General features: G+C 31.8%; 3 protein-coding genes across 3 annotated transcripts; 2 read left to right on the plus strand and 1 right to left on the minus strand.

Annotated features, from left to right (window-relative positions):
- Window positions 1–30: 30 nt before the first annotated feature.
- LOC117131912 lies at window positions 31–10,740 on the plus strand. The gene is made up of 2 exons (XM_033285026.1): window positions 31–8,328; window positions 8,428–10,740. Exon 2 carries the CDS (start codon window positions 9,616–9,618, stop codon window positions 10,624–10,626), a length of 1,011 nt encoding a protein of 336 aa, XP_033140917.1. The 5' UTR covers window positions 31–8,328; window positions 8,428–9,615; the 3' UTR covers window positions 10,627–10,740.
- Window positions 10,741–18,894: 8,154 nt separating this feature from the next.
- Window positions 18,895–23,804, plus strand: LOC103852852 (ATPase 2, plasma membrane-type). Its single transcript, XM_009129753.3, has 10 exons — window positions 18,895–19,147; window positions 20,061–20,180; window positions 20,274–20,510; window positions 20,598–21,587; window positions 21,671–21,815; window positions 21,905–22,069; window positions 22,158–22,672; window positions 22,758–22,931; window positions 23,003–23,367; window positions 23,455–23,804. Exons 1-10 carry the CDS (start codon window positions 19,106–19,108, stop codon window positions 23,546–23,548), a joined length of 2,847 nt encoding a protein of 948 aa, XP_009128001.1. The 5' UTR covers window positions 18,895–19,105; the 3' UTR covers window positions 23,549–23,804.
- LOC103852863 (transcription factor bHLH146) lies at window positions 23,612–27,691 on the minus strand. Its single transcript, XM_033273128.1, has one exon. It carries the CDS (start codon window positions 25,521–25,523, stop codon window positions 25,035–25,037), a length of 489 nt encoding a protein of 162 aa, XP_033129019.1. The 5' UTR covers window positions 25,524–27,691; the 3' UTR covers window positions 23,612–25,034.
- Window positions 27,692–27,970: the final 279 nt, after the last annotated feature.

Genomic DNA, 27,970 nt, shown 5'->3' on the forward strand with positions numbered 1-27,970 from the left:
TTCTAAATCGATGCCATTTCACATGTTGAGATTTTCCTTTCTTTCACACGGTTTTCTTACACGGGTTCTTTCTAATTTGTTACCCCAACCAATTTTGTGATTGTATGAAATTTTGATAAAGAACCACGAGAAAAAATGATTACAAAAGTAAAATAAAAATACCTATAAGCTTTTTATTCTCAAGTTGCAAAAAGTTAGGAGTCAGACACAAAATGAGTTAAATGACTAGGCAGTCGTTTCATCTCTCTCCTTTCGTTATCGTTCAATTATGTTTCCTTTAGATTTGTCCATCGAAACAATCTGATGCTTGAAGATGAGCTTGCAAAACAGGTTATAAATGGTTATGTAACAAACCTAGTTTAATTTGAATTAATGATATGTTGTGAACAAAAAAAAAACTAGGCAGTCGTTTATTTTGTAAAAGTCTAACCTGCAAACTTCCTTTTTCTTCTTCTTTTTGACAACAATTTTATTTATTTTTAAATCATTAAATTTTATCAATTATGTTGTAGCTTTATTTTTAAAAGTTAAAACATATATCAAGTTTTTATTAATATTTACCAATCATGTTGTACCTTTATTTTTAAAATTACAATTAGAAATAAAACAAATTTATTTTATATATACATCACAAATTTTATTTTTATTTTAAAATATCTACGGTCTATAGCTTATACATTTACAACAATTTTAACGACATCAAGAATCTCTGTAAAAAATCTACAGTTACAACTTTAAAGATATAGCCGACTTACCCACATTTAAAATTTTACATCAAAATTTTTAAAGCTAGAGTCGAACCAAACATCACATTTATCTCTTTTCGCTTTGTTTTGGGCTCATTTCCTGTCAAACCCCAATTTTTTTTTAAAGGCTTTCTAACTTGTAGAGTAAAAAAAAGATCATCAAGAGAAACTCTCTTAAGTTAACCTATTATGGTAACTACAAATTAGTAGTTACATATAACTTTTAGATAATCAAGATACTTGAACGAGTTTGATTTTTGATTTTTTTTCCTTACAAGAATCTAATTTTGAAGTTTTATACTTGCACGAGTTTGATCTTGGTTTCTTTCAGATTTCACTTTTAACTTTGAGCCAGCTTCTTTAAAACCGTTTTGATTTTTGATTTTTTTTTACTACAAGAATTTGATTGTAAAGTTTTATACTTGCACGAGTTTGATCTTTGTTTCTTTAAGATCTCATCTTTCACTTTCAGCCAGCTTCTTTAAACCCGTTTAACAACAAAAAAGGGGATAAAATTCCTTTTTAGTCATTCTAATGAGACTTTATAAGATTCGGAAAGATAGAAAGATATATTGTTACATTTTTTAATTAAAAGTGAAAAGAGATGATATGCTTATTCTTAATTGGAGTGTTGTCCATCTCATTAAACATTATAGTTAAATACTTATTATTATTTCCGTGATTGTACGGTTTAAGCTATATGTCGTATTTTATCAAAATATGTGTTCCGAAGAATCTCTGCAAAGTTTTATTTTATCTTGTCTAACATAATCTTTATTAATATTCTTCCAACTACTCTTCTACACCGATAAATCTCACTGTCATGGAGCTTTATATATACTTTAGAGCACTTTCGCATTCTACTTATGAATGATTGATACTAGTCTTCTTTTATTTTCGACTGAAAACTGAACTTTCAGTAGATAAAATTTTCCATAGTAGAGTGCACACGCACCACGCATAGTATTGATTTAACGAAAAAACTCCCTATAAAAGCAAATCACAGTGTTTAGGTAATCTAAAGTTATATAATTGATAACTAAAGAAAAGCAGAGATTTGACAATAGAGTTGGATCGTATCCATATTATGATGCATTAACGGATTGCTACGTACAAACTCAAGATCTTTTAGTTGTCACTTACTCTTTATGTTGTTAGCACATGTGGCTTCGATTATAAGCTAAGAAAATTATAATAACCATAGAGAGGAACTAATCAACGTGAATAACACAATAAATGATTAGATCACATCACGATTTTGCAGATAAAATCCATCGTAATATGCCTTCCACTCACCATACTATATCTTTAATTATGCAAAATAAGATTAAAAGGGGATATAAAAAATGTTAGGCAAAAAGAAAAGCTTTTATTTATTATAGAAAAGGTTTTAATATTTCATGGAATGTGAATAGAGAAAGTGGGGTGTGAATAAGCAGATGCACAAGCATGGCCACCTAATAGATTCAAAAAGAAAACACATGCATGATACCACACTTATCACTAAAATTTAAATATCTTAAAACCTAACATTGATTTTTTTTTTAATAACTAAAATAAAAATAACATTAACTAAATTTGAAAAACTGCATATCAATTATTACAAGAACACGAAGAAAATTAGGTCTAGAGGTAGTGCCAAACTGTATTCTAAGTAGAGTTGTCCCTTTGTGTCTAGTGCCCTTGTGAATTATCTAAATGTTTATCAATAAATGTTAGGTCATTCGCTGTTTTTTTCTTTCATTTTGCCCAAAATATCTCTATTTCTTTATCCGTACAAGCCACATGTTCACATGTCGATCTTTGGGAAATTTTCCTTCATATATACTAATATTTAATATGTCGTTTTCAAATACGAAAATATGTCTTGTTTTATTTGTATGTATCATAAGTTATACTTGCATCTCTAAAAATTGTAACTATTATTTGTTTATGTGTACTACTATTTTATAATAAACCTATTTCGACACAGATTAGGTGACAAGACAACCAAGTTAACCCTCGTTAAAATGTAAGAGACTTAGAGACTATGATCTCTGCGAAAGCCTAGAAACCTAAAACTAACCTTAAACTTAAGAATCGTATTCTTCTCTCTTCCTATGATCTTTGTCACGTTAGTCGTCTCCTTTCTCCTCTTAAATTTGACTTTACTTTAATCTATAACTTGTTAGAATTAAAGGTGGGGCAAATCGAAGGCTGAATATTGTCTTAACCGACTCTAATTGCAATAACAGTCTTCAACCGTCTAAGCAATCTCTATATATTCAATATACTTAGAAGCTATATATAAACTCTTTTTTGGACAAACATAATTAAAAACACGAAAATACCAGTAGACTAAAAAGAAGGTTTAAGTTTAATGTCAACATAACAATAATGATATAGCTAAGCAATTTTGTTTTTAGCTAAGAATATATAGCTAAGCAATTAAGCAACATTAATATGATTTAAGTGATTCATTAGATTTGATGTACATTTACGGACACTTTTCCTGTATTTTTACAGCGGTTAAAACTTTTTTTTTGGTCAACCCGGTCAAAACTTATCATCAGACTATAAAATCCATTTATTTCTTCTAGAACCGTAGCCTTTGATGTAGCAAAGCAAATGCGGGCGGCGTCATCATATTATTTTACAAAATATAACGTCATACATTTTACAAGTAAAATCACCAGATGTATCTATACTCTGCTTTTATCTCTATTCAGTTTTCTTTTATTCCCAGAACCTTGAACTTCATTGCTGATGGTCTGGCTAAATCAGCACCTTGTACTGCTTACTATTTGCCTGCTTAAGGCGTTTATGAAATCATTTGGTCGTTCAAAAAAGAAAGGGGGTTTGTTGCATGTTGGATTTCAAGAGTTCTTCTAGTAGAACAAAAAAAAGTGGTTGGTCACAAAGAATAATTCATGTGCAGTTCTGTGTTAAAACCTAAAGTATCTCTAAGAAGAGATATCTATTCAGTGTTTTAGGAGTGTATTGGTATTTGGAGTCTTTTTTTTTTTTTAAACACTGGTATTTTAGGAGTCTACCATTGTTCAATTGTACTTTTAATATTTTCTTATTTTTAATTGAAATGCTTTTTGGCTCAATGTTTCACTTGGAGTTTTTTTTTTTTTTTTCAACTTTAAGTTGCTTATGTGTTCTGGCATATAGTTAGATCTCTGGGCTTCAATTTTTGTTTTTATGTTAAAATCAAATCCGGTTTATCTAATGATTTTAAAAAGATACCAATCAACGTATCATGTGGTTTGATGTTGGCTCAGATAACCAAGGTTTGTTAAAATAAACTCTACTGTTCTACTCTAGTATGTGTGCTGTGTTTGCGGAAGAGTTGCAACTTGCTGCGTGAGACACGGTGCATGTACTTGTGACGATGTATTACAATAATGCAACTCACTATTGCATTATTTTTAGTTATTACTATTAATATAATCAACCGATGATATTTAGATTTTTGAAAAGATTATTACAGCCACTATATTTATTACGAAAGCTACGAATCATTGTCAAATGATAAAAGCCAGCACCACAAGTTACTTCCGCAATTTGGTCTCTCTACAAGAGAGAAATTTTAATGAACATGCACATGGAAGCATGTGTATATGTGGATCCACATGTATTTAACCTATGTGTATGGATTGGCTGACCAAAAGACATAACGGTCCAATGTCACCAACCCTCCTGGAAATTAAAATGCCAATTGCTAATTAGTAAACTATTACTCTTGTCCTTAATAAAGAGTCTTAGTACGATTCGTACGACGAAGGTTAGTATCGTCTCAACAAATATTATGATTTTTTTACATTTGTGAAGAGGTTTTGGTAGCTCCGGCTTGCCCAGCCTAACAATTTGATTTCTCTTAAATTTCAAAATAACTCTTTACTAATTTATAGGCTCTAAAAAAACTCTTTACTATATTTACACGAAGTTCTTAAACAAGAAAAGACGTTTATAATTAATAATAATACTTTAATTTTACATATGTGTGAATCCATTGAATTCAATTGAATTTCCTTTTTGATTATTTTTGAAAATGATTTTCATACTCTGTTTCACTGTCGTCGCATTTAGTTGTAAGTTCAACATCTAGTCCTCTTTAGTTGACCATCAACTAGTTCGTACGGTCTTGACTTTTTGATTTATTTTCACGCAGTTCGTGATTTTGAGAATTACAGTACTAGGATTAGAAATATTTATCTATAGTACATTACTGAATACTATAGCAGAAACTTTATAAATTAATATTTAATAAATTATAAACACCATAGATTAATATTTTTTCCGATTTCAAGTTGAACTGGTTAAAAATATGACACAAATCGATAAAATAATAAAACAATAATATTCTATAAAATTCTATGTAAATATATGGTCCCACTGAAATCATAAATTAATATTTCTTTTATTTCGCAATATAATTATTTCTATATTTTTTGAACACTTCGATATATTTTGTTTATATTTAGTAAAATTATATCTAAACCATATTTAAATTTTATAAAACATATTATATATACACCAAATAGTATAATAAAACTAATGTGAAAGTTCAAATTTCAAAATTTAATTATTTAATTTTTTTATTTTTTTAAATATATTTTTTAATAAAAATCCATAAAATAATTTGTAAAATAATAATTTTATAAATTAATAAAATATTATAGTCTTGACGTTATTAATTTATAAAATTTTTACTGTATATCTATAGTATTTTAATAAATGTTGTCCTGGTTGACGGAGAAATAACTCAATTAATTGGTAACAAGTGAAAACAATTAGATAACGTGTTTCACAAGAACTACATGTAGCAGGTAATGTTTAATAGAAATATTTACTAGTGCACCGACCTAATTACTTTCTGACTGACTTGGTCGGTAAATATTTCTACACTTTCCAGTTTTTTTTATCAGAATAGTCGTAAGTTATAAAAAGATGCTGTTCGTTTTCGTAAATTCCAAAAATGACAATTAACTTTGTTTAACAAGCCTGTCTAACTTTTCTTTCTATACATATATTTTAACTCGTATAAAAATTATTTTATAGCCGTTAAAATTGGCATGGACGGGTTTGAATATAAATATAAGTACACTGTTTAATTATCAAAAAAAATAAAAATAATTTTATATACAGTACATATTTTAACTATAATTAATACAAAACATGATACATGATACATGTCGCAGTACACACAATTTATGCCTAGGAAGTAAAGGAGAAGGTATGTCACTTGTGAATGTCACCATGCTATTGGACTTCTGTTCGATAATTTAAAATATTATCAAAAAGATAAAAGCATGTATAAAGTAGTATTATATATATAAACTTGTGTATATACTACGACATACTCATATGTATAATAACGACATATTTGCTTCTGTACAACATATAAAGAAGAAAGTTAATTAGACTAATTAATATATCTCATGTCTTGGTCTTTTCATAAAGCCAAAAGAATATGGGACAAAAGGTTAAACATTTCTCTAATGTTCTTTCTAATTACGTCTTTTATCATTTCAATGAGCCATGTTCTCTAAACTTGGCTTTTTTCTCCTTATCAAATCCTTGGCTTTTGCACACATACATAGACCCATATATTGATATATATAGACAGCACTATATGTATGTGATATTCTTCCTTAGTAATTTTTATTCGAAAAGTTAAGACGATTTAAAATTCAAATAAATGTTTTCGATAATAAATATTTTATTTTTACCATGCAAGATGAGAGTAAAAAGTTAATGACTACATCTACAAGCATGGCCGTTAACTTTATTAGTGAACAGACTAAACGAATAGTCACAAAATCACAAGGTTCTCGACTTTGAATCCTGACTGTGAATCTTGGTGAAACATTCTTAAACTGTATTGGATGAAAAAAAATGTACCAATTTACTTACTAGCCACATTGACTTATACTATATGCTTTAAAAGGTCATACGTAGACGACTGAATTATTAGCAGTGAAAAAACTGGAAGGATGTTCACAATGCTTAAAGCCTGTTGAATCAAGATTTGAGAAGATGTTGAAACTGGTTTAAGTTGGTTCCAGTTCGTGACGATTGGAAGTCGAGATGATCGGTTTAGTAACTTGAGGAGTACGTGATCGTGATCTAAACGGCTATGGAAAAGATGAGAAATATATGGAAAGAAAATTTGAGAAAATCTTCATTTACCGAGGATATAAGGAGAATGAGAATCTAAGAAAGATGACATACTTTCCAAGACGAGATATCAAGTCATAATTAGAGTTTTTAGAGAAAGTGAGAAAATGAAAGAACTGTAAGGATAGCAACCGGTTATAGTTTTTGAGTTCTTTGGGTAATTAAGAATTGATCAGTCGTGATACACGAGTGTGTAGTCACAGAAACTTGATTAAACAGGGTTGTTAAGTCAGTTTAAACGATTTTTAATAAAAAATTGTCGAGGAATCTGGTGTGAATTTTAGTTTTTCAAGACGAGTATTTTCATATTGTCCAAATTTTAGTTTTTACAAAGCCTAAACTACTGGTCACGGAAAAGGTTATGTGAATCTAGAAATTGTTCGTGTCATTTTGATTTTAGTATTTTACCTTGTTACTATTCCATTTCGTATAATACATTGCCGTTACCAAATGAATTAGCACAACCCATGTAATAGCATAAAAGTCAACTGATTTCATTGTCGATACAATTCATTTATCCCCTAATATTCAAAAGTCAAAATCCTAATTTTTATGTGGTCAAGCCGTTGCAAGTATTTAACCTTGACAAGCTTTGACAAGACCACTGAGAACCAGCTACTTCAAGCGGCATTTGGAAAAAACCGACAGCCGAGGAAATGAGATTAAAACTCACCTTCCCGGAGTTCACACCAACGACTCAGAAAGGTGAGTGGTCATATAGAGATTTTGGAAAGGTCTAATAGAAAGCGCCGGTTAAAGTGATGATGTGAAACTAGTATTGTAGTATTTGATTCTAGATAGATTTTGGTCGAGTTCGGGTTTTTAACCAATTTTTGTATGCCCGTTTCGGTTTTTTTTTTTAATTATAATATAATATATTTTTTATAAAGTATATTAACCTTGTTATCACTTGGAATTATTTCGACCTAGCAAACCAGAAAAGCTGGTTCAAGTGGTTCACACATCACAAGGTTCAGTGGCTTTACATTTTATCCGAAACAGAGAAAGCAGTTGCACTAGCAATTATTTTGTAAGTAGACAAGTACATGTGGCTAGAAATGATTGGAAGCTAGTGTCTGTCATGTACGTAAAATGACAGATCCTTAAAGCCATTATATTAGAGCAACATTATCAAGACATTTGAACACTTCTTATGGGCGATTCTTACCCAATATTGGCCCAAAAATAAATATAAAGTCCGTTTAAATGAAGGAGACGATTTTTAGGTAAGAAGTTTTTTGACTTCGTTCTTCTGTCACGTGTCATTCTATGATACGTGACGTGAAGCGGTAGAGGGTCGCGTCGTTTTGGTCTGGATCTATTCTCTCCGTCTCCCTCTTCTCTCTCTCTCTCTCTCTCAATCCGTAGACGGCGATTCACATCGATCGATCGTGGAATCTCGCCATCGAATCTGCAGGTTCGTATTACTCTCTCTCTCAGTCTCCCTCTTCTCTGTCTCTCTCTCTCGTATCGATTATGTGTTTCTAATATTTTGCATGCTTTGGGTTTGATCAAGGTCCGCGGAGTTTGGGTTTAGGGTTTCATCGTCTCTTCCTTCGGTCGCTTTGGACGGGTACTTCCGCCGTCGTCGACTCTCTTCTTTCTCCGGTTAGAAACCATCTCCGCCGCCGTCACCAACAGGTTTGTCTTCTTTCTCCGTCCTCCGTTAGCTATATAGAGGAATCATTTAAACAAATAGATTGGTGATTCGCCTTTTGGTTGTATATGATTGTATAGTGATCTGTTGGTTCGTGTTTCTGATGGACTTTTGTTTACCGATGAATATGATTGTATAGTGATCTGTGTTTTTGATTGTAAAGCAGAGGTTTTTGAGTGAATTTTTCGTATACTTGATTGATTAGGGAACTTTAGTTAAAAAAAATGCTTGATTGATTAGTGAACTTTAGTTAATAAAAAATGCTTCATTGATTAGTGAACTGAATTTTGAGTTATATACTTGATTGATTGGTGAACTGAATTTTGATTGTATAGTTGATGGAGAGCCACGTTATATGTTGTGATCTATACTGAATTTTGATTCTATACTAGTTGTTTTAGATACATTGGCTTCATCATTGACATGTGTTGTTTTAGTTGGTGTGTAAATTGAAGTAAGTAGGTTTCGACATTTAATGAAAACGTTGTACTGACTTTTTAACTTAGTTTGGTTTCGAAGGAGTGTTACGTGGGAAAGTTTTGTAGTTAGTTTGCTTGGTTTTGTAGTTAGTTTCGGAGGAGTAATAAATATTGATTAGTTATGTGTAACGAGTATAAGTAACTAATGTGTATCATATTTACTTACTTGTTTGCTTTGATTCTTTATTTTCCGAGTAATAAATATTGATTAGACCCTGGTAGTTGATTGTTAGAGAAACATTTAAGCTCTCTGATGGTTGTTCTCTCAAATTTCTTTAAATAGCAGCAACAAGTTTAATTCTTGTTGTGGTTATCCCTTACTCTCTTCTTTCTCTCACGTATCTTTCTTTTCTATTGCTGTCCTTCTAATCGAAATGGATCCAAGGAATCCATTGAATCCCTATAGTGAGTCCCCTAGTTATAGTTATCTTCTCCATAGCCAAAATTATCAGTATGGAAGTTATCCTTCTACTCAGTATCCATCGGAGATCCCTCCTTATAGTTCACAACAACCTGAAGGTCCACCTGAACGTGAAGACCCAGCAGTTGCCTCTAAGGAGAGAAGGCAATGGACTCCAACATACCGTATTTTCAACAAGGAACCGATTGTACCGGACGGTCTAGTCTAACACCCCTACAAAAATGTACTGCAGCAATCCGACAGTTGGCTTATGGCGGTGCAGCTGATTCACTTGATGAGTATGTCCGGCTTGCTGAAACGACAGCTCGAAAATCTTTGCACAAATTTACCGCCGGAATAATCAGCTTGTTTGGTGATGAATACCTACGCCAACCGACACAAGAGGATCTGCAAAGACTTCTCTATATTGGAGACCAACGTGGGTTTCCGGGGATGATTGGCAGCATCGACTGTATGCATTGGGAGTGGAAGAATTGCCCCACTGCTTGGAAAGGAATGTATTCCCGAGGAACAGATAAACCAACAATTGTTTTGGAGGCGGTAGCTTCAAGTGACCTCTGGATATGGCACGCGTTTTTTGGAGCTCCAGGTACTATGAACGATCTTAATATTCTTGATCGATCCCCCGTTTTTGATGACATTATTAACGGAATTGCGCCAGAAGTGAACTTCTATGTTAATGGTAATCAATATCATTTGGCATATTATCTCACTGATGGTATTTATCCTAAATGGGCGACTTTTATTCAATCTATCCGACTTCCTCAAAGTGAGAAACATTCGTTATTTGCTAAAACCCAAGAAGCTGTTCGAAAAGATGTCGAGCGTGCCTTCGGAGTTCTGCAAGCTAGATTTGCCGTAGTGAAAAATCCATCCAAGCTATGGGATAAAGACAAAATAGCAAATATTATGAAGGCATGCATCATACTCCATAATATGATTGTCGAGGATGAACGATCATCATACACTCAGTATAACGTGAGAGAATTTCAAGAAAGCGAGGAAGATGATACATTCACCGTTACTCCGAATTCAAATCTCGGCACTGCAATGGATCGTCGAGCGAGCGTCCGTAACAGACAAGCCCATGAACAATTAAAATTCGATTTAATCGAAAATATTTGGGCTAAATTTCGACATTTTCCAAATAACCAATGATTTTAAAGTTTCTATGAATTGAATAAATGTGTGATTTATGAATTTTTTTTTTATGTATGGAATGTAATAAAATGTTTGTAATTTTAATTAAATTAAATTTTTTCCTCTTTTTAATGTATTGAATATAAATGGATATATCTTAATTACTACTTATTAATAAAAAAATGATTCTATACCTAAGAACCTTCTAAAAGTTCCATTGATAATGTTGTATTTTACTTAAGTATCTTAGAAAACTTCTTAGACTAAAAATACTAATTAAATATTCTAAGAAGTTTGATAAGAGTTGGCATTGATAATGTTGCTCTTAGATTCTTCTTAATTTGTAACAGGTAATGGTGCCGTAAGATTAGGTGAAGACCCCCAAGTCCCACCACCACTCTGTTCTTATTCTCTTCGCCTCTCATGAAAACCCAGCTTGGCATCCAATGTCAATTTCACGCCGGCTACTAAAATAGATACTTAACACCGTTATAATCTCTCCAACGGAATATACAGAACGGTTCTAATTTATGCAAGAAACAGAAATGTTTTTGTTTCTTTCTCTTTTTTGGTTTTTAGAAAAACTTCAACTAAATTAGGTCATGAGTTCGAATGCCGGCCGCAAAGAGATCACTATTTTTGGAAGTTTTGGTTCATATTCCAAAAGATGTAATATATGGATAATGTTTAGAAATTCTTGGTTATAGAGAATCTTACTAACAAATATTATTTATTTATTTTTAAATGGCAACATCTGTTAATTATGTCTATAATGTAGCTAGCCTACACAAATAAAACATATATCGAAACTTTTTTTGCAAAAAATATCAATGAAAATAAAAAATAACATATTGGTAAAAAGACTACAAATTAACGAAAACGTGGCCAACATGCCCGTATTTAAAATCGGCTAATCTCCATCGTAGTAGCTTCTTAATTTTCAAATTTGAGATCTTGGTTTATCTTTACTCATATGTTTGCCTTTAATCTATGTTTTTTCAACTGTGAGCTTTTGTTTAACAATTGTAAACTCTGTTACTTTTATATTTAATAAATATCAAATTTAGTAAAAAAAAAGACTACAAATAAGGAAACCCCTAAACACAATTATTCAAAACGCATGCTTTTCTTTACCAATGGGTAACGTTGAAAAGAGTTAAGTCACCTTTAGATAACAATTGGTTGGTTGCTCCGTAAAATGGACACAATCGCCTGCTAATTTTGACGTCACAGATATTTGCCATAAAAGTTTTCTAATGTATCTCTCTAGTGACCCCGAACATAAACTAATATTTACTTGGTCGCATGTAACGGCTAAAAATGTTGAGCCCAAGCTTTACATGTCATGTTTTTTTCTGAAAATTCTTGAGCCCAAGCTTTACATGTCATGTTTTTTTCTGAAAATTCTTGGCATACAAAAACATGAGTAAAGGAGGTTCTTAGCAGAATATAAGAAACCGTTTCCATCCTAAGAGCATTTTCAAAAAGAAATTCTATCTTGAAGTTTTCAAAACTCTATATTTGAAATTTAAAAGTGTTATTCTCCAAACGCAAACTTTCAAACTCAACTTCAAAACTATTTGTATTTTATAATATAGTCTTTATATTTGTCATAACTAATTTAAATTCATAAAACTTTTGTAAATAACTAGCACATATATAACATATTACAACAATATTAATTAATAAAATATTATATTAAAATATAAAATTTTAAATAAAATATCTTAATTAATATTAAACTTCAAGCAAAATATCATATTATTTCATAAAGTGATTTTTCGTAATGCATATATGATCTACTAGTGCATTTTAAAGTAAAAATGGCTCTCCACATTTTTAATTTGTAGACTAGAGATTAGAAAAATATTGAAATCAGGTGATATTAATACTTGTAAATACATTAGATCAGAACAAAAAATAAAAAAAACATAAAATATTGCTAAAAGACTAACTTTTACCGATGATATTAATACTTTTCAATGTGAACAAGAAAGAATTGTACGAAAAGACATCATCATCAACAACAACAACAACCATCTTCATTTACACAAAAAAAATTGGACAATATTTAGAAATTTTGAAGGTTCTGGATCAAACTTACATGACTATTAGTGGTGTTGTAATATTTAAATTTGTATAATAATTATGTCTTCATGTAATTTTTAAAGGTTTTTTTGGTTAAGTTTCTTTTGTATATTTTTGTTGTCTAAATCTAGTTTAAAATATTTTAAATCTTATTTTAAAGTTTTATAATTTTATGTGTATAACTTAGATTTTGTAAACAAAACCTAAAATCTTTATGAGATATAATTTTTATAAAGATTAAAACAATAAATAAGAAAATATTGATGAATCATAAATATTATGTGTAGTTGTAGGGACAAAAATGCAAATAAAAATATGAAACTTTAAATTTGAAGTCTTGAAGTTCTTTTTTGGAGAGCAAAACCTAAAATCTTTATGAGATATAATTTTTATAAAGATTAAAACAATAAATAAGAAAATATTGATGAATCATAAATATTATGTGTAGTTGTAGGGACAAAAATACAAATAAAAATATGAAACTTTAAATTTGAAGTCTTGAAGTTCTTTTTTGGAGAGCAAAAAACTTCATATTTGAAGTTATGGAATGTCTTTTGAAGATACTCTAAACCCCCCCCCCCCATTAATCATATTCTAATCTCCTCCAATATATAAGATTAAGTTTTAAGGAACATTTTTAAAATAATATTCATGCTAATTAACAAGGTTTGTACAAAAATACAGTCCTCTTATAATACTATTTATTTGATAAGTTTTTGACATAAGGTAATCAAATAATTATATTTTGTTATTTTATTTCATATGAAAACAATTTTACATTATAGTAGAGGAAAGGTACTAAAACTATAGAGAAATTAAGTGCAAATGAAAAATATAGAATTCAGTGACTTTCAATTTAAGGAATGTCTTTGTGAGTAAATGCTCATGTCACTTGCCCAATGTGGGTTCAGACAAATAAATTTAAATATTTATATAAATAATTAATTATTTTTGGAATTCCTTGATTAGAGAGACGGGCTTTATTGAAAAGATTAACGTTCTTTTTTTCCTGAGCATATATATTAGAAATACAAAAGAGGGGAACAAGTAACTAACCTTTTGATTTATCTCGAATAGCAGGACGGCATGTGAGGCCGTACATGGTGCAGGATTATCTGGGTACGTCTGTATATGTTTACTTTCAGAAAAATAAAGTAAACAGAGATATCTTATTTTGTTAGACTGCATACATATATTCGAAAATAATCTTTTGGAAACTCGCTATTAAACTACTATAACATCATTACCGTTACAACCCTTCAAGTACATGTATCATAAATGTTATCTCGTGGTTGATTTTTTTTTTTTTACAACAAAAGGTTGATTAATAACTTAAATATCGTTGATGTTTAGCTTGTTAAATTCAAATTGCAGCCGTTTCTAAATTTACTAAACAAATACAATAATGTACATCAACCTTTGTAAATTTATTACTTCTACAAGAATAAAGATGAAATGAAAGACATAAAAAGTTCCGATATCTCAAGTCAGTGATGAATTGATATGTTTTTCTTTGTTTGATGACCATACGTACTAATTAGATCAGTACTCATTAAATAAATACGTCAAAAATTGTGTGCTATATTTTTCCATTTTATAGAAGACTATTATTATGAATCGTGGCGCATATAGTATTACATAATGATTTAGAACAGTTTTAACATCACTTTCATCATAGCGAGCTAGTGATATTCGCGGAAATTCACGAATCGTATGTGTATAACTAATGAAAAATGTCAAAGGCACGAGAGACGTACCTTTTATAAAGTTCTGTAAGGGTTTTGACATCGTACCACAAAAGTTATGTAAACTGTACTATAGGAATCATGAAAAAAGTACTGTAGGAAGTGACAAAATATATAATTTAGTAGTATATAAAATATGTTTGCATCGAAATGTTAAATTCATTGATCGACACAATTTAATCTAACTCACTTGTTGCTCAAAAGAAAATTCATTGATCAACAAAATTTATTTATAGAGAGACAATGAACCAGATGACCAATTTGGAAAGAAAAAAAATATCAATCTTAAAATAATTCAGAATCACATGAAATGAGATTTTCCTCGACTGGAACCATTTGTTTGGAAAAGGTTTGTAACCCTGGCGAGAAATGAAATTCTGATGACAGCAAACAGGATCATTCAAGTAATCTTTAAGAAACTGTAATTGTAATTTATGGTAATCAATAAGTATGTAAAAATGAATGGCTAAGGCCTAAGGACATCTCCAACCTCACTCTATTTTTTCTTTAAAAATAAAGTAAAAGTGATTATGGAATAAACAATGTTCTAATATAACTTCATATCTCATTCCATAATAGAGTTTACTTCATAAATAAAGTAATCTATTTTTTGTGTGTTCATCACTTCATTATAGAATGATAAATATAATTGGGTTTGAGATTTTTTACTCTATTTTGGAAGAAAAAAATGGAGTATTATATTGGAGATGTTTAAACTATGATTGAACATATGGGATTAGTGAAATCTTAATTATAACTACTACAGTAATTCAAGTTTAAAATATAAAGTTTATGTAAAATCTGAAGAATATTTCTAAGACCAATTATCTGATAACAAGCGTGATTGCAAGCTCATAGTCTACGCTATCTTCTGATAATTATTTGAATCAACTATTATTCACAGTAATTATTAGTTTTTTTTTCTGAATTATCACCACTATATAATCTGCGTTCCATGATTTAATGTCAGTTAATCAAGATTATCTTAAGAAGTACTCGAGTTAGACAAATAATCAGCTAGACACGTTGTTACATATAATAGAGATCAATATTTAATAGTACTGTGTATATTTATATTTATAGATATATCATATATCTAATCTATCATGAAGTCAATCTCTAGCATATATACAAAGATTAAACTGGTTGTAAACAGTCGAAGACAATTCGAATGCTAATATACCAAGTCAAAATGAAGACTTTTAGCGCATATGAAAGGGCAATCCTGAAGAAAAAACGAATGGTTGCAAATGTGTGTTTAAAGAGGTCAACACAAGAGCTTTCAATCATGTACTTGGGTCTTGCGGAACTGTAAACTCCGTGATTGTTTAGGACTAGCCTAGTGATTATATCTGGCTATTCGTTTTTTCTGCTCGAGTATTATTAGAAATTGCACCGCTGCTTCTAATCAAAACTTAAAAACGTAAAGGAATAAATGACGAACTTCTATTATTGGGGGACCCATAATTATCAAAGTCAAATTTTCAATTTATTTTCACAGGGAACAATTTTAATTTGTACCACAAGTATTTATTCAATTATTTTCGAAATTATAAGTAAACTACTATCGACAACATGTGACATCGTTCCAATTGCTGACCTTGCCATGATGCACCTTGGAAGGGCCAATTTTTTTCATCACCGCCCGTTTGGGCCACAATCAAAGCTATAAATACACATATTTTCTCTTTAGAAAATTAAAGTATTCCAAATATCTCAATAATTTAATTTCTAAAACCCATACAAGTTGATTCCAAGTCAACGCAGAATCCGACATATTGAGTAACATGTTCTATATTGTGTTATACTCTTATTCCCGCTGATTAATTACCATCCACAACTAGAATTCCTAATTGAAAACTTAAAGAGATTAATACTAAAACTAGATCTCGATCCGTGCAACTGCGCAAATTTTTGTTTTCATTTATTTTTATATAAATATTTTGTTTTTAATTCTAAATTGGTATATATTATAATATATATGTGTCTATCAAGCTTTAAAACATATTAAGTTTACTGTATATTTTTCAGTGAATAGATTGTTTCAAACTTTCACATGTATTTGTATCTTCTTCTATATATATATTTTCGGATTATTATTTCATTATTAAAATTGTAACCATATATATAAAGATTAGTAAAATATTATTTTATTATCATATTCAAAGAAATTATAACATTTCACAAATTTATAAAGTTTTTAAAAAATTAAACATTTCGTTTTATAGATTTATATTATCGAGTTAATAATTAAACATTTAGTTTTTGTTTAATTTTTAAAATAAACTATATAGTTTAATTTTTTTTTCATTGGTTTAAGGTAGTAAATATTAATCATTATTAAATAATATGATTTTTTTATTTAAAAAAATATTTCTAATTTTAAAGTTTAACATCGACAAATATTTAAATATTTAGCATATAGAGGTATAATATTACAACATTAAATTATATCTATTTAATTTATATTACTATAAATCCAATGGATCATCTATTGTTTAAATCTAATTATTGATAGTCCAATAAAAATTTCTGGTACACCCAAAATTTAAATGATAAGATTAGATATTAAATGTAACATGACTTTATATGAATAGGTCCATTAGGTCCATTTTTTAAAAAAAATCACACATGAATCAAGTTTGTGACTTCTGTTTTAATATATAAGATATAAAGGTTAATAATTAAACATTTAGTTTTTGTTTAATTTTTAAAATAAACTATATAGTTTAAAATTTGTTTTCATTGGTTTAAGGTAGTAAATATTAATCATTATTAGATAATATAATTTTTTTTATTTAAAAAAATATTTCTAATTTTAAAGGTTAACATCGACAAATATTTAAATATTTAGCATATAGAGGTATAATATTACAACATTAAATTATATCTATTTAATTTATATTACTATAAATCCAATGGATCATCTATTGTTTAAATCTAATTATTGATAGTTCAATAAAAATTTCTCGTAGACCCAAAATTTAAATGATAAGATTAGATATTAAATGTAACATGACTTTATATGAATAGGTCCATTAGGTCCATTTTTTTAAAAAATCACACATGAATCAAGTTTGTGACTTATGTTTTAATATATAAGATATAAATGATTTATGCAAATTCATTTACTACCATTTAGCTAGAAGATCATGATAATTGCAAATTTAATATAGTATCGTGGTCTCATTTGTTGACTTAGTTAAGAGTAATCCGAAAATATTTATTACCAATTTTAAAAGTAGAATTTGGTCCTTTCTAAAAAAGAGAGTAGAAATTGGTTGAAACTGATAAAAACAAAATTAAGTATCTAAGAAAACATGTTAGGAATGCACATCGAGCTTTTTAAAAATAAATAACATTAATATAAAAGATTGCAGACAACTTTCTCATTTGTAATTAACTATATAGGCTGGAAACACATAATAACGTCCAAATTAACAACTGTAAGAATTTTTTTTAACAATTGTAAGACTTTAGTATAAGATATGACTAGTTTTTTCCTGACTAAACTAATTTGATCTCCTGCCTTATAAGGTGAATATTTTTGCTAAGAGACATTTCTGTCAAAATTTAAGATTTAGTATTTGGTTTGCAGAAATTAATTGAGATATATATATATAGACCCATAGAAAAAAGAAAAGCAAAGTCGAAACAATTCAAATTTCTTAGGAAAAGAATTCAGGACATACAGACCTATACCATTGAAAATAAATTGTAAAAAAAAATATATATATATATATATATATATTTCTAGTTGAAAAGTTCAGAATGAAACATATCTCGACTAAAATAGTAACAGAACCAAATAGGTGGCAGAATAAACAAAAATTAATAAGAAAATTAGGCACTAAGACGTATTTTGCCTTCTGTCAAATTTAATTTAAAACTACACAGCGGTGTTCCAATTATTTCTTGCCTAATAATGATTCACGGGAGGAATAACTCTTTGAATCTTTTAATTAGACAAAGATATTTTTGCAAACCAATTCTCTCTTATACTAAGCTACTTCCTCTTTTAAGATCCATTTTCGTAGGTTTTATATTTTTTTTGGGTACAAGTGTTAAATTAACATTTTTTTATTCAAAAAAAAGTTAAATAAAATTCGTAAGTTTTGGATATCATAGATTCATAACACAGCAAAATATTAAACAGAAAATATGAAAAAAATAATCTTGCAACTCATTATCTGTGTGTTATACTAATAACCAAAAAATCAAAAATAGGTCATGGTGGAAAATTTGGATCACACTGAAATTAATAAGTTTCACCCATAATTTTAGCAAAAAATGGACCCACGTATTAGTGACTGGGGGTGGTGTTAGTGAGAAGAATTTGAACGATATCAAAAGCCAACAATAATCAACGGTCAAAGGGTTAAGAGCCAAAAAAAAGGAGTAATAAACAAAAATTAATAAAAATTAATTAAAATCTTTTTTACGGGGCAACGAATGGAGACTAGTTGCCAGGTAGGACCCACAATAACTAATACGGTGGAGAAATTCGTCGTTTTGAGTGGTATAAAAAGAGGACTCGTATAGGCTCTGCAACAGATAGCTCGCTTCACCTAATCCTCCCCCTTTCCTCCATATATGATCGAGTGAAACGGCGGATATAGCTGTCGTTTTAAGTGCTACTTGGCTGTCAGTGAAGGAGAAGAGAGATGTCGAGTCTCGAGGATATCAAAAACGAGACTGTTGATCTGGTAAAATTAAAAATCTATGTTTAATGATCATCATGTCTGTTCTATGTTTTTTTTTTTTTGCATCAGTGAGATTATTATAGATCTGTAAACTGTGTTGTGATTTGATCTTGGTTTCGTGTTCTGTCTCTATGCTTTAATGTTCTGTTTTGTTTGTTATTCTGGAGAACACAAATCATTTTTTTTCTTCCGGATTTTCCAAGAAAAAAAAACTCGTTCTTTTAAATTGAAATCTGTGAAATTATTACCAGGATTGATGACTTAATAAGATCCTTTTTATATAAACCAATAAGCAAAAAGAGAGAAAAAAAAAAGTAGATCTACGCATGTGAATGGGTAATACAAAAAGGATAAAGAGTTTTCGTTTAGTGGTGGAGCTAAGCTACGTTTCAATAAAGTCCAATCTACTACTCGACTTGTGCACATGCTTTTTGTCTTTTTATTTTTTGTTCTAACTCTACCAGTAGTATAATAATACTATAATTACTTTTTTTTTTTAATTGGCTAGGACAACGAAATCATATAAATTAATTCGGTAATTTTTTTTAAAAAAGGAGTTTTATGATTACAATCTTCTATAAACAAAGAAAGAAGTTCAGATTCTTTTTTTTTTCTTTTAAGTTTTATGTACCTTTCCGTGGTACGTTTAACTTCTCTGTCTTTGAAGCAATCAACAACACATCTTTTGTGCAGACGTAACTTTGTGAATCACATGTTCTGTCTTTAACCTTTCGATGTCACACCGAACTATTCAATCTCTGACTCGCAGTTAAAAACACGTTGTAGTCATATGAATCTATAAAGGATCTTTTTTAATAAATTCACATGAACTGAATAAGATCAAAAGGTTGCTCTCCTTTATTGAAGATCTAGGATTAGTCTTGTGTCTGACCAAAACTTGCTTTGACTTTTGCAGGAGAAGATTCCCATTGAGGAAGTTTTCCAGCAGCTGAAATGTACCAAGGAAGGTTTGACGACTCAGGAAGGGGAAGAGAGGATTCAGATCTTTGGCCCCAACAAGCTCGAAGAGAAAAAGGTATTCAACTTTGCTGCTTTTCTCAGACATAAACTTTTAGTTTCTTGTTGTTGTTTGGTTACTGAGTTTGTCAACGAAAAAACAATTTTACAGGAAAGCAAAATCCTCAAGTTCTTGGGGTTCATGTGGAATCCTCTCTCATGGGTGATGGAAGCTGCTGCAATCATGGCTATTGCCTTGGCCAACGGTGATGGTAGGCCTCCGGATTGGCAGGACTTTGTTGGTATCATCTGTCTTCTTGTCATCAACTCCACCATCAGTTTCATCGAAGAGAACAACGCTGGTAACGCCGCCGCTGCTCTCATGGCTGGTCTTGCTCCCAAAACAAAGGTTTGTTTGATGTTTCTCATAACAGAAACGCTTTGTGAAGATTATAACAAACTTTGAGCTAATGTTTGTTTGTTTGTATGTGTTCAGGTTCTTAGAGATGGGAAATGGAGTGAGCAAGAAGCTGCCATCCTTGTCCCTGGAGACATCGTCAGCATCAAGCTCGGAGACATCATCCCTGCTGATTGTCGTCTCCTTGAAGGTGATCCTTTAAAGGTTGACCAGTCTGCTCTCACTGGAGAGTCCCTCCCTGTGACCAGGCACCCTGGACAAGAAGTCTTCTCCGGCTCAACCTGTAAGCAAGGAGAGATTGAGGCCATTGTCATCGCCACTGGTGTCCACACTTTCTTCGGCAAAGCTGCTCACCTTGTGGACAGCACAAACCAAGTTGGACATTTCCAGAAGGTTCTTACCGCTATTGGTAACTTCTGTATCTGCTCCATCGCCATCGGTATGGTGATTGAGATCATCGTCATGTACCCTATCCAGCGCCGAAAGTACAGAGACGGTATTGACAATCTCTTGGTCCTGTTGATCGGTGGTATCCCTATTGCTATGCCTACGGTGTTGTCTGTCACCATGGCTATTGGCTCTCACAAGCTCGCTCAGCAAGGTGCCATCACCAAGCGTATGACTGCCATTGAGGAGATGGCGGGTATGGATGTGTTGTGTAGTGACAAGACCGGGACGCTGACTCTCAACAAGCTGAGTGTTGATAAAAACTTGGTTGAGGTGTTCTGCAAGGGTGTGGAGAAGGACCAGGTTCTGTTGTTTGCTGCTATGGCTTCGAGAATTGAGAACCAGGATGCTATTGATGCAGCCATGGTTGGTATGCTTGCTGATCCAAAGGAGGCTAGAGCTGGAATCAGGGAGGTTCACTTCCTTCCATTCAACCCTACTGATAAGAGAACTGCTTTGACTTACATAGACTCAAGTGGTAACTGGCACAGAGTCAGCAAAGGTGCTCCTGAGCAGATCCTTGAACTTGCCAAAGCCAACAATGACCTTAGCAAGAGGGTGCTCAATATCATCGACAAGTACGCCGAGCGTGGTCTCAGGTCTTTGGCTGTTGCTCGCCAGGTACTTGTTTTGCCAGTGATAGATACTCTTTGGTTTCAGACTTGTAAACAAGTGTCTTAACTGTTCTTGTATCCTTTATATAGGTTGTGCCTGAGAAAACAAAGGAAAGTCCAGGTGGACCATGGGAGTTTGTTGGTTTGTTGCCACTGTTTGATCCTCCAAGACATGACAGTGCTGAAACCATCAGAAGAGCTTTGAACCTTGGTGTTAATGTCAAGATGATCACTGGTAATAAACTTTACTTAACCATCACTCTTGTCTTTGTTACTAATATACTTTTTACATTTCCTCATTAACATTCTTTTCTATGTGGCTAGGTGACCAACTTGCTATTGGTAAGGAGACTGGTCGCAGACTTGGAATGGGAACAAACATGTACCCATCTTCAGCTCTTCTTGGAAACCACAAGGACGCAAACCTTGCTTCCATCCCCGTTGAGGAGCTTATCGAAAAGGCTGATGGATTCGCTGGAGTCTTCCCAGGTTAATATCATTTTAGACTCATTGTTCATTTCAAAGGTTGTTGTGTACTTATGTTAGATCTAAGCTTCTTTGTCTTGGATACTTGCAGAGCACAAGTACGAGATCGTCAAGAAGTTGCAGGAGAGGAAGCACATTGTAGGAATGACTGGTGACGGTGTCAACGACGCTCCCGCTTTGAAGAAAGCTGACATCGGTATCGCTGTGGATGATGCAACAGATGCTGCTCGTGGCGCTTCTGACATCGTTCTCACTGAGCCAGGACTCAGCGTTATCATCAGCGCTGTCCTCACCAGCAGAGCTATCTTCCAGAGGATGAAGAACTACACTATCTACGCAGTCTCAATCACAATCCGTATCGTGCTTGGTTTCATGCTCATTGCTCTCATCTGGGAGTTTGACTTCTCTGCATTCATGGTTCTGATCATCGCCATTCTCAACGATGGTACCATCATGACCATCTCAAAGGACAGAGTCAAGCCATCTCCCACACCTGACAGCTGGAAACTTAAAGAGATTTTCGCTACTGGAGTTGTGCTTGGAAGCTACCAAGCCATCATGAGTGTTATTTTCTTCTGGTTGGCACACAAAACCGACTTTTTCACGGTAACTAATATAACTGAGCTGTTTCATTCACTTTTAAGTGTTTTAGAGTTGTAGTAACTAAACTTTTTTACTTTTGGATTCACAGGACAAGTTTGGTGTGAGGTCCATCAGAGACAACAACAATGAGCTAATGGGTGCGGTGTACCTGCAAGTCAGTATCATTAGTCAGGCTCTCATCTTCGTCACAAGATCAAGGAGTTGGTCTTTCGTTGAACGTCCTGGAGCGTTACTTATGATTGCTTTCGTTGTTGCACAGCTGGTAAGGATCATCACTAGCTCCAAGGGTTTCTTCTTAAACCAAACATGTTTTTTAATTCTTTACAAATGCAGGTTGCTACTTTGATTGCTGTTTACGCCAACTGGGAGTTTGCAAAGGTTAGGGGTATTGGATGGGGATGGGCTGGAGTGATCTGGCTATACAGTATTGTGACTTACTTCCCACAGGACGTTTTCAAGTTTGCCATTAGATACATCTTGAGTGGAAAGGCTTGGCTCAACTTGTTTGAGAACAGGATTGCTTTAACGAGTAAGAAAGATTTTGGAAAAGAAGAGAGGGAGGCTCAATGGGCAGTTGCTCAGAGGACACTTCACGGTTTGCAGCCAAAGGAACCTGTTAGCATCATTCCTGAGCAAGGAGGTTACAGAGAGTTGTCTGAGATTGCTGAGCAAGCCAAGAAGAGAGCTGAGATTGCAAGGTAAAATAATCATACCTTTAAAGAATTTAACACTCTTTGATTGGAATTAGATACTAACAGAATGATTTTGTATTTTTTTTAAAACAGGCTTAGGGAGCTGCACACACTCAAGGGACATGTGGAATCAGTTGTGAAGCTAAAGGGTTTGGACATTGAAACTCCAGGACACTACACTGTCTAAGTCACAAGCAAAGAAAAGAAGATACCAAACATGTGATTGATCCTTTTTTATCCCTTGTTTTTGTTTTTTTTTCTTATTCTTCACTGCCTCTTTAAGGTTATTGTTTGCATAGGAAGAGAGATCTTTGTTTATTGCCATAACTCTTCCCCAATTTCTATTGTTAGTGTTCTTGTTTCTCTGATATGTAACCTTCTTTAGAAGAATCAAGGCATGCTTTTATGTTTGGCACTTTAATCAACACTCTCTACTTTGCTCTTATTCTATGAGCCTATGTATTATTAATCTTCTTCTTTTTCCTTAAATCAAATTCATATCTCTCTATTTTCATTTGCTTTACTACAAACAATTGGCAATTTTAAATGGGAAGACATCCTATATAAGTGTTTGTTTTGCTTCCACTGAGCCCAAAATCAATTAAAAATACTTTTATTAAAATCCCAACTAAAAACATGTCATGAGACAAGTTGTGTAGTAGTAGTACGGCTAGAATCTTAAGAGAGATTTGGATGGGTGTGGTGAGTTTGAGACACGTGCATAGATATGGATGATGACTTCAAATCATGACAGGCGTAGTTACATAATGTCATCTGACTTTCCTCCATTTTAGATAATTTTTCTACCTTTTTTTGGTTTTCCATTTTTCTAAGACTTTTTGGAAAATACTAAAATAGTATTTTAATCTTATTTTGTTTACTCAGAAATGGTGTGCTTGCTACTCCCTTGTGTTTCTTAATATTACATATTCTACATTTTTCACATATTTTAATACAATACATTAAATTTGCATAATTTTTTGTGTTTATTTTTGTTCCATAATTTTAAACAAATAAAAATTCAGTAAGTGCAATTAAGTTTTTTTAAAATTTATAATTAGTTAATAAAACATGTTTTGAAAATGTATAAAATAAATTTTTTTAAAACAATTTTTTTCTCTAAAATATGTAATATTAAAAAACAGAGAATACATATTTAACGGATTGAAAATAAATAGTAATTTTATCTTCTTCAAAGTTGAAAGTTTATAAGTTTGGAATCAACGAGAAAAACTGAAAAACATTGCATGTTAAATAAATAAACATATACACATGTTTGTCAGCTTAAAATGATTAGAAAATTTAAGGCACTAAAATAAAGGAACAACGACAGCATAACGATTAATGGATTATACATGGGCACAAAGAGTCTATTTGACATCACAGCCAACAATATATATATTTTTTTGGATAAGTGACAACCAACACTTTCAGATTTTAGATCAATATCCATAAGGATTTTTTATTCATTAACGCCCAGTAAATATGTGTGCTAGATATATATTAGCTATTTCCTAAACCATATATTAATTAAGAGAAGAAGGATAAAACCACTATAATACATATGCTCTCGTTCTTAATTATAGAAACGAGAGAAAATAAAACATAGATAGATGAGTTTAGTTAAAGGACAAACTCAAACACAAACTAAAATTACAAGCTAAAACTAAAAGTCAAGTAGTATCTTCAACAATCGACTTAAGAGCAATCGTTTGCAACTCAAGACACTTAATGTAATTGCCAATCTCACCCAACATTTCTTCTACATTCATCTCTTCACCACCTGGCAAAAGCTTCTGCAGTTCCCTCATTTTCTCCTCTATCTCTCCATCTTCGTCTCCACCTTCTTTACCGGATCTTTTTTGAATACGAATTCCATTGGAAGAAGAACTGGTAGTAGTGGTTGGATTGTTCGATGACGATAGCTTCTGTAGCAAGAAACGGCTCCATGCAAATTCTTGGGCAGACAAAGCCAAAGCCATGTCTACTTCATGCTTCACGGTTAGTTGGTTGGCTTGTGAAGAGTTCTTGTTCATGTTGAGCTTCTTGAGTGCAGGAACTAAGAGGCGTGTGTATTTCCTCGTGAAAACTTCACTAGGGGGTATCTTGTTTGGTTCAACAGAAAACACTCGTTTCTTCTTGTTTATGATTTGCCTCTCCATATGAGAAATTATTCTTGCTACAAAGGAAAGTCTACAAGGGAGAAGCTTACATATATAGCAAACTTAGAATATGAGAGAGACAGAGAAAAAGGAGTAGTAGGTCCTACATTTGTTTGCATGTAACAATGGCTGATGATATATGTCATTTTGTGGAACTTATTGTGAAGTTAATTTTCACTGTATACATAAATGAGGTAATATGTTTTTGAGTACTATTAGTTTACTTTCAGGTACAAAACACAATCTCTTACGAGGATTTGAAAGTACTAGTTAATGGTAATATATACTTAGTAGTAATCTTTTTTCTGAATCAACAATATTAACTGACATGCAACCAAAAAAAAAAAAATAAAGAATATCACAATAAATAATAATATTACATGTAGGTAATTATGTAAAAGTATATATATTATAATTTGTAAAGAGAGAAGTCGACGAAGAAGGGAATAATATGGGTGAGGGATGAAAAAACACATGGAGTCACATGCAAGGGCTCTTATTTGGCTGCATCACAACTACCCCTAAAAGAGGCGCTTTGAGAGTCCCTCCTACCATGTGGCTCCATTCCAAGAACAAGACATCAATACAAAACCCCACCTTCTGTTAATGCTTTCACATGTTCCTTTCTTAATAACCCCCTCTCTCGCTCATATACAAACCCACACACATACACCCCATATTATATATATGCATGTGTATGTCCTTTGGATTTCCCTAATTTGGATCAGTCTACGTAATTCTACCAACACATTGCATAGTCTATAGATCATCTCACTCCTTCTCTTGCAATCTTTGAATGTAGATGATTAACTTTCCCTTTTTGTGTGCTAAAAGCAGATGCATGGTAATTTACTATAAAAATTGATTATATAGATCAATAGAGGTCGCTCAAGCGGTCACCTAAGGTGCAAAACATTATTATGAGTGGACATTAATATATCCGTAGAATTTGATTCGATTCATTCTTCATCTAAAATATCCGGATATTTGTAACTCTAAAGAGCAAACCAAATAGTAATATGCAATATACATAAAAATTGAAACATTAAAAGATACTTATATTTTAAATACAGGATACCGCTCCGATCTGCTATATAAATAAATAAATAAATATATATATATATAGATATATGTATTTAAAGAATTATATAGATAAATTATATAATTATTATATTTACATGCAAGTTTTGAAAAAAAAGTTATTAAATTTATTATTGTTATTATGTTATCAGAGTTTTCAATTTTTTTTAAAAAAATATAACATTACTATTTTATATTTATTTTTCATTTTTATGTTATTTGAATGGATCAAATCGAATATCCATTTAAAATATATATAATTTTCCGGATGTAGACATCGAATACCCCGATGATTAGGGATTGAATCAAATAAAAAATTTGAAAACTCGGACAAAACGATTGAATCACAAATACTTCTACAAATCTGGATATTCAATCCATGCTCACCCATAATTAATATATCCCAAATTGAATATATCCCAAATTGAATTTATTTCATACTGTATTTTTTATGGTTTATACATATCTTATGGAGGTTAAAATCTAATCGACACAAATTTCCTGATTATATATAATAAACCAAGTGAAGATAAAACTATGGTCATTGATATTGAGATGAGGAAGCCATTATGATAAGAGAGGAGGAGTTAGGAGAGTAATGGGAGAGGGAATGGACGGCGTGTGTACGGACGGTACGGCCAGTGTACGGCCAGTACGGATCACCTCGACCATGATGACTTGAATCACCTTTAAAGTCTATTTAAAGGTTGTGCAAAGTTAGGGCATGGCATGTACGGATAGGGCATGACCGTACAGATAAGAGAACGTAAAGGAGAAGGAGGATGGAAGGCAAAGCCACCATCAGACACGGAAGGTTTGGAACGGATCAGACCGTTTATGGATAAGGTTGGAGCGCGCCTTATCTATCCAGCTCTTGGACAGGCTGTAAAGCCAAACGCGTGTGTTACTTTCTGACCTTGACTACACATGCTTAGACTAGTGCCATTTCCCTTACTTGAAAGCCCTAATGTCTCTCCTATATATATTGTAACCTCATCCATAATAAAGATTAGACAGTTCTGATTATTCTTAGCCTCCATGGCGTTTCTCTTAGACTCTTGATCTAATCTCTTACTCTCTACACTCGTTTCTTCTCTAATCTCTCTCAAAACTATTCTAAACACTCAGATTACTCTTCATTACTCTAAAGTCATAATTGACTGGGTTATAAATGATGTTTTCTTTGTCAAGGACTTTCAAGGACTTTTGGTCTACTAATATGACTTTCTTTGTGTTGGCTTACATTGAGTATATAGTTTATGTTGACAAAAAGGGTAACTATTGATATGAAATGAAAGTCCGTCATTTGTTTTTTTCGTTTTAACTATATTCAGAACTTTAAATCCCCACAACAGTGAGACTGCAGC

The sequence above is a fragment of the Brassica rapa genome, chromosome A01, assembly GCF_000309985.2.
Source record: "Brassica rapa cultivar Chiifu-401-42 chromosome A01, CAAS_Brap_v3.01, whole genome shotgun sequence".
NCBI lineage: Eukaryota > Viridiplantae > Streptophyta > Magnoliopsida > Brassicales > Brassicaceae > Brassica > Brassica rapa.

Bases quoted from the DNA above. Each gene is read 5' to 3' on its own strand.
- LOC117131912 (XM_033285026.1), top strand. From the start codon at position 9,616: ATGGACTCCAACATACCGTATTTTCAACAAGGAACCGATTGTACCGGA.
- LOC103852852 (XM_009129753.3), top strand. From the start codon at position 19,106: ATGTCGAGTCTCGAGGATATCAAAAACGAGACTGTTGATCTG. The intron at 20,181-20,273 runs GTATTCAACTTT...ACAATTTTACAG, and splicing joins ACAAGCTCGAAGAGAAAAAG to GAAAGCAAAATCCTCAAGTT. The intron at 22,673-22,757 runs GTAACTAATATA...TTGGATTCACAG, and splicing joins ACAAAACCGACTTTTTCACG to GACAAGTTTGGTGTGAGGTC.
- LOC103852863 (XM_033273128.1), bottom strand. From the start codon at position 25,523: ATGGAGAGGCAAATCATAAACAAGAAGAAACGAGTGTTTTCTGTTGAA.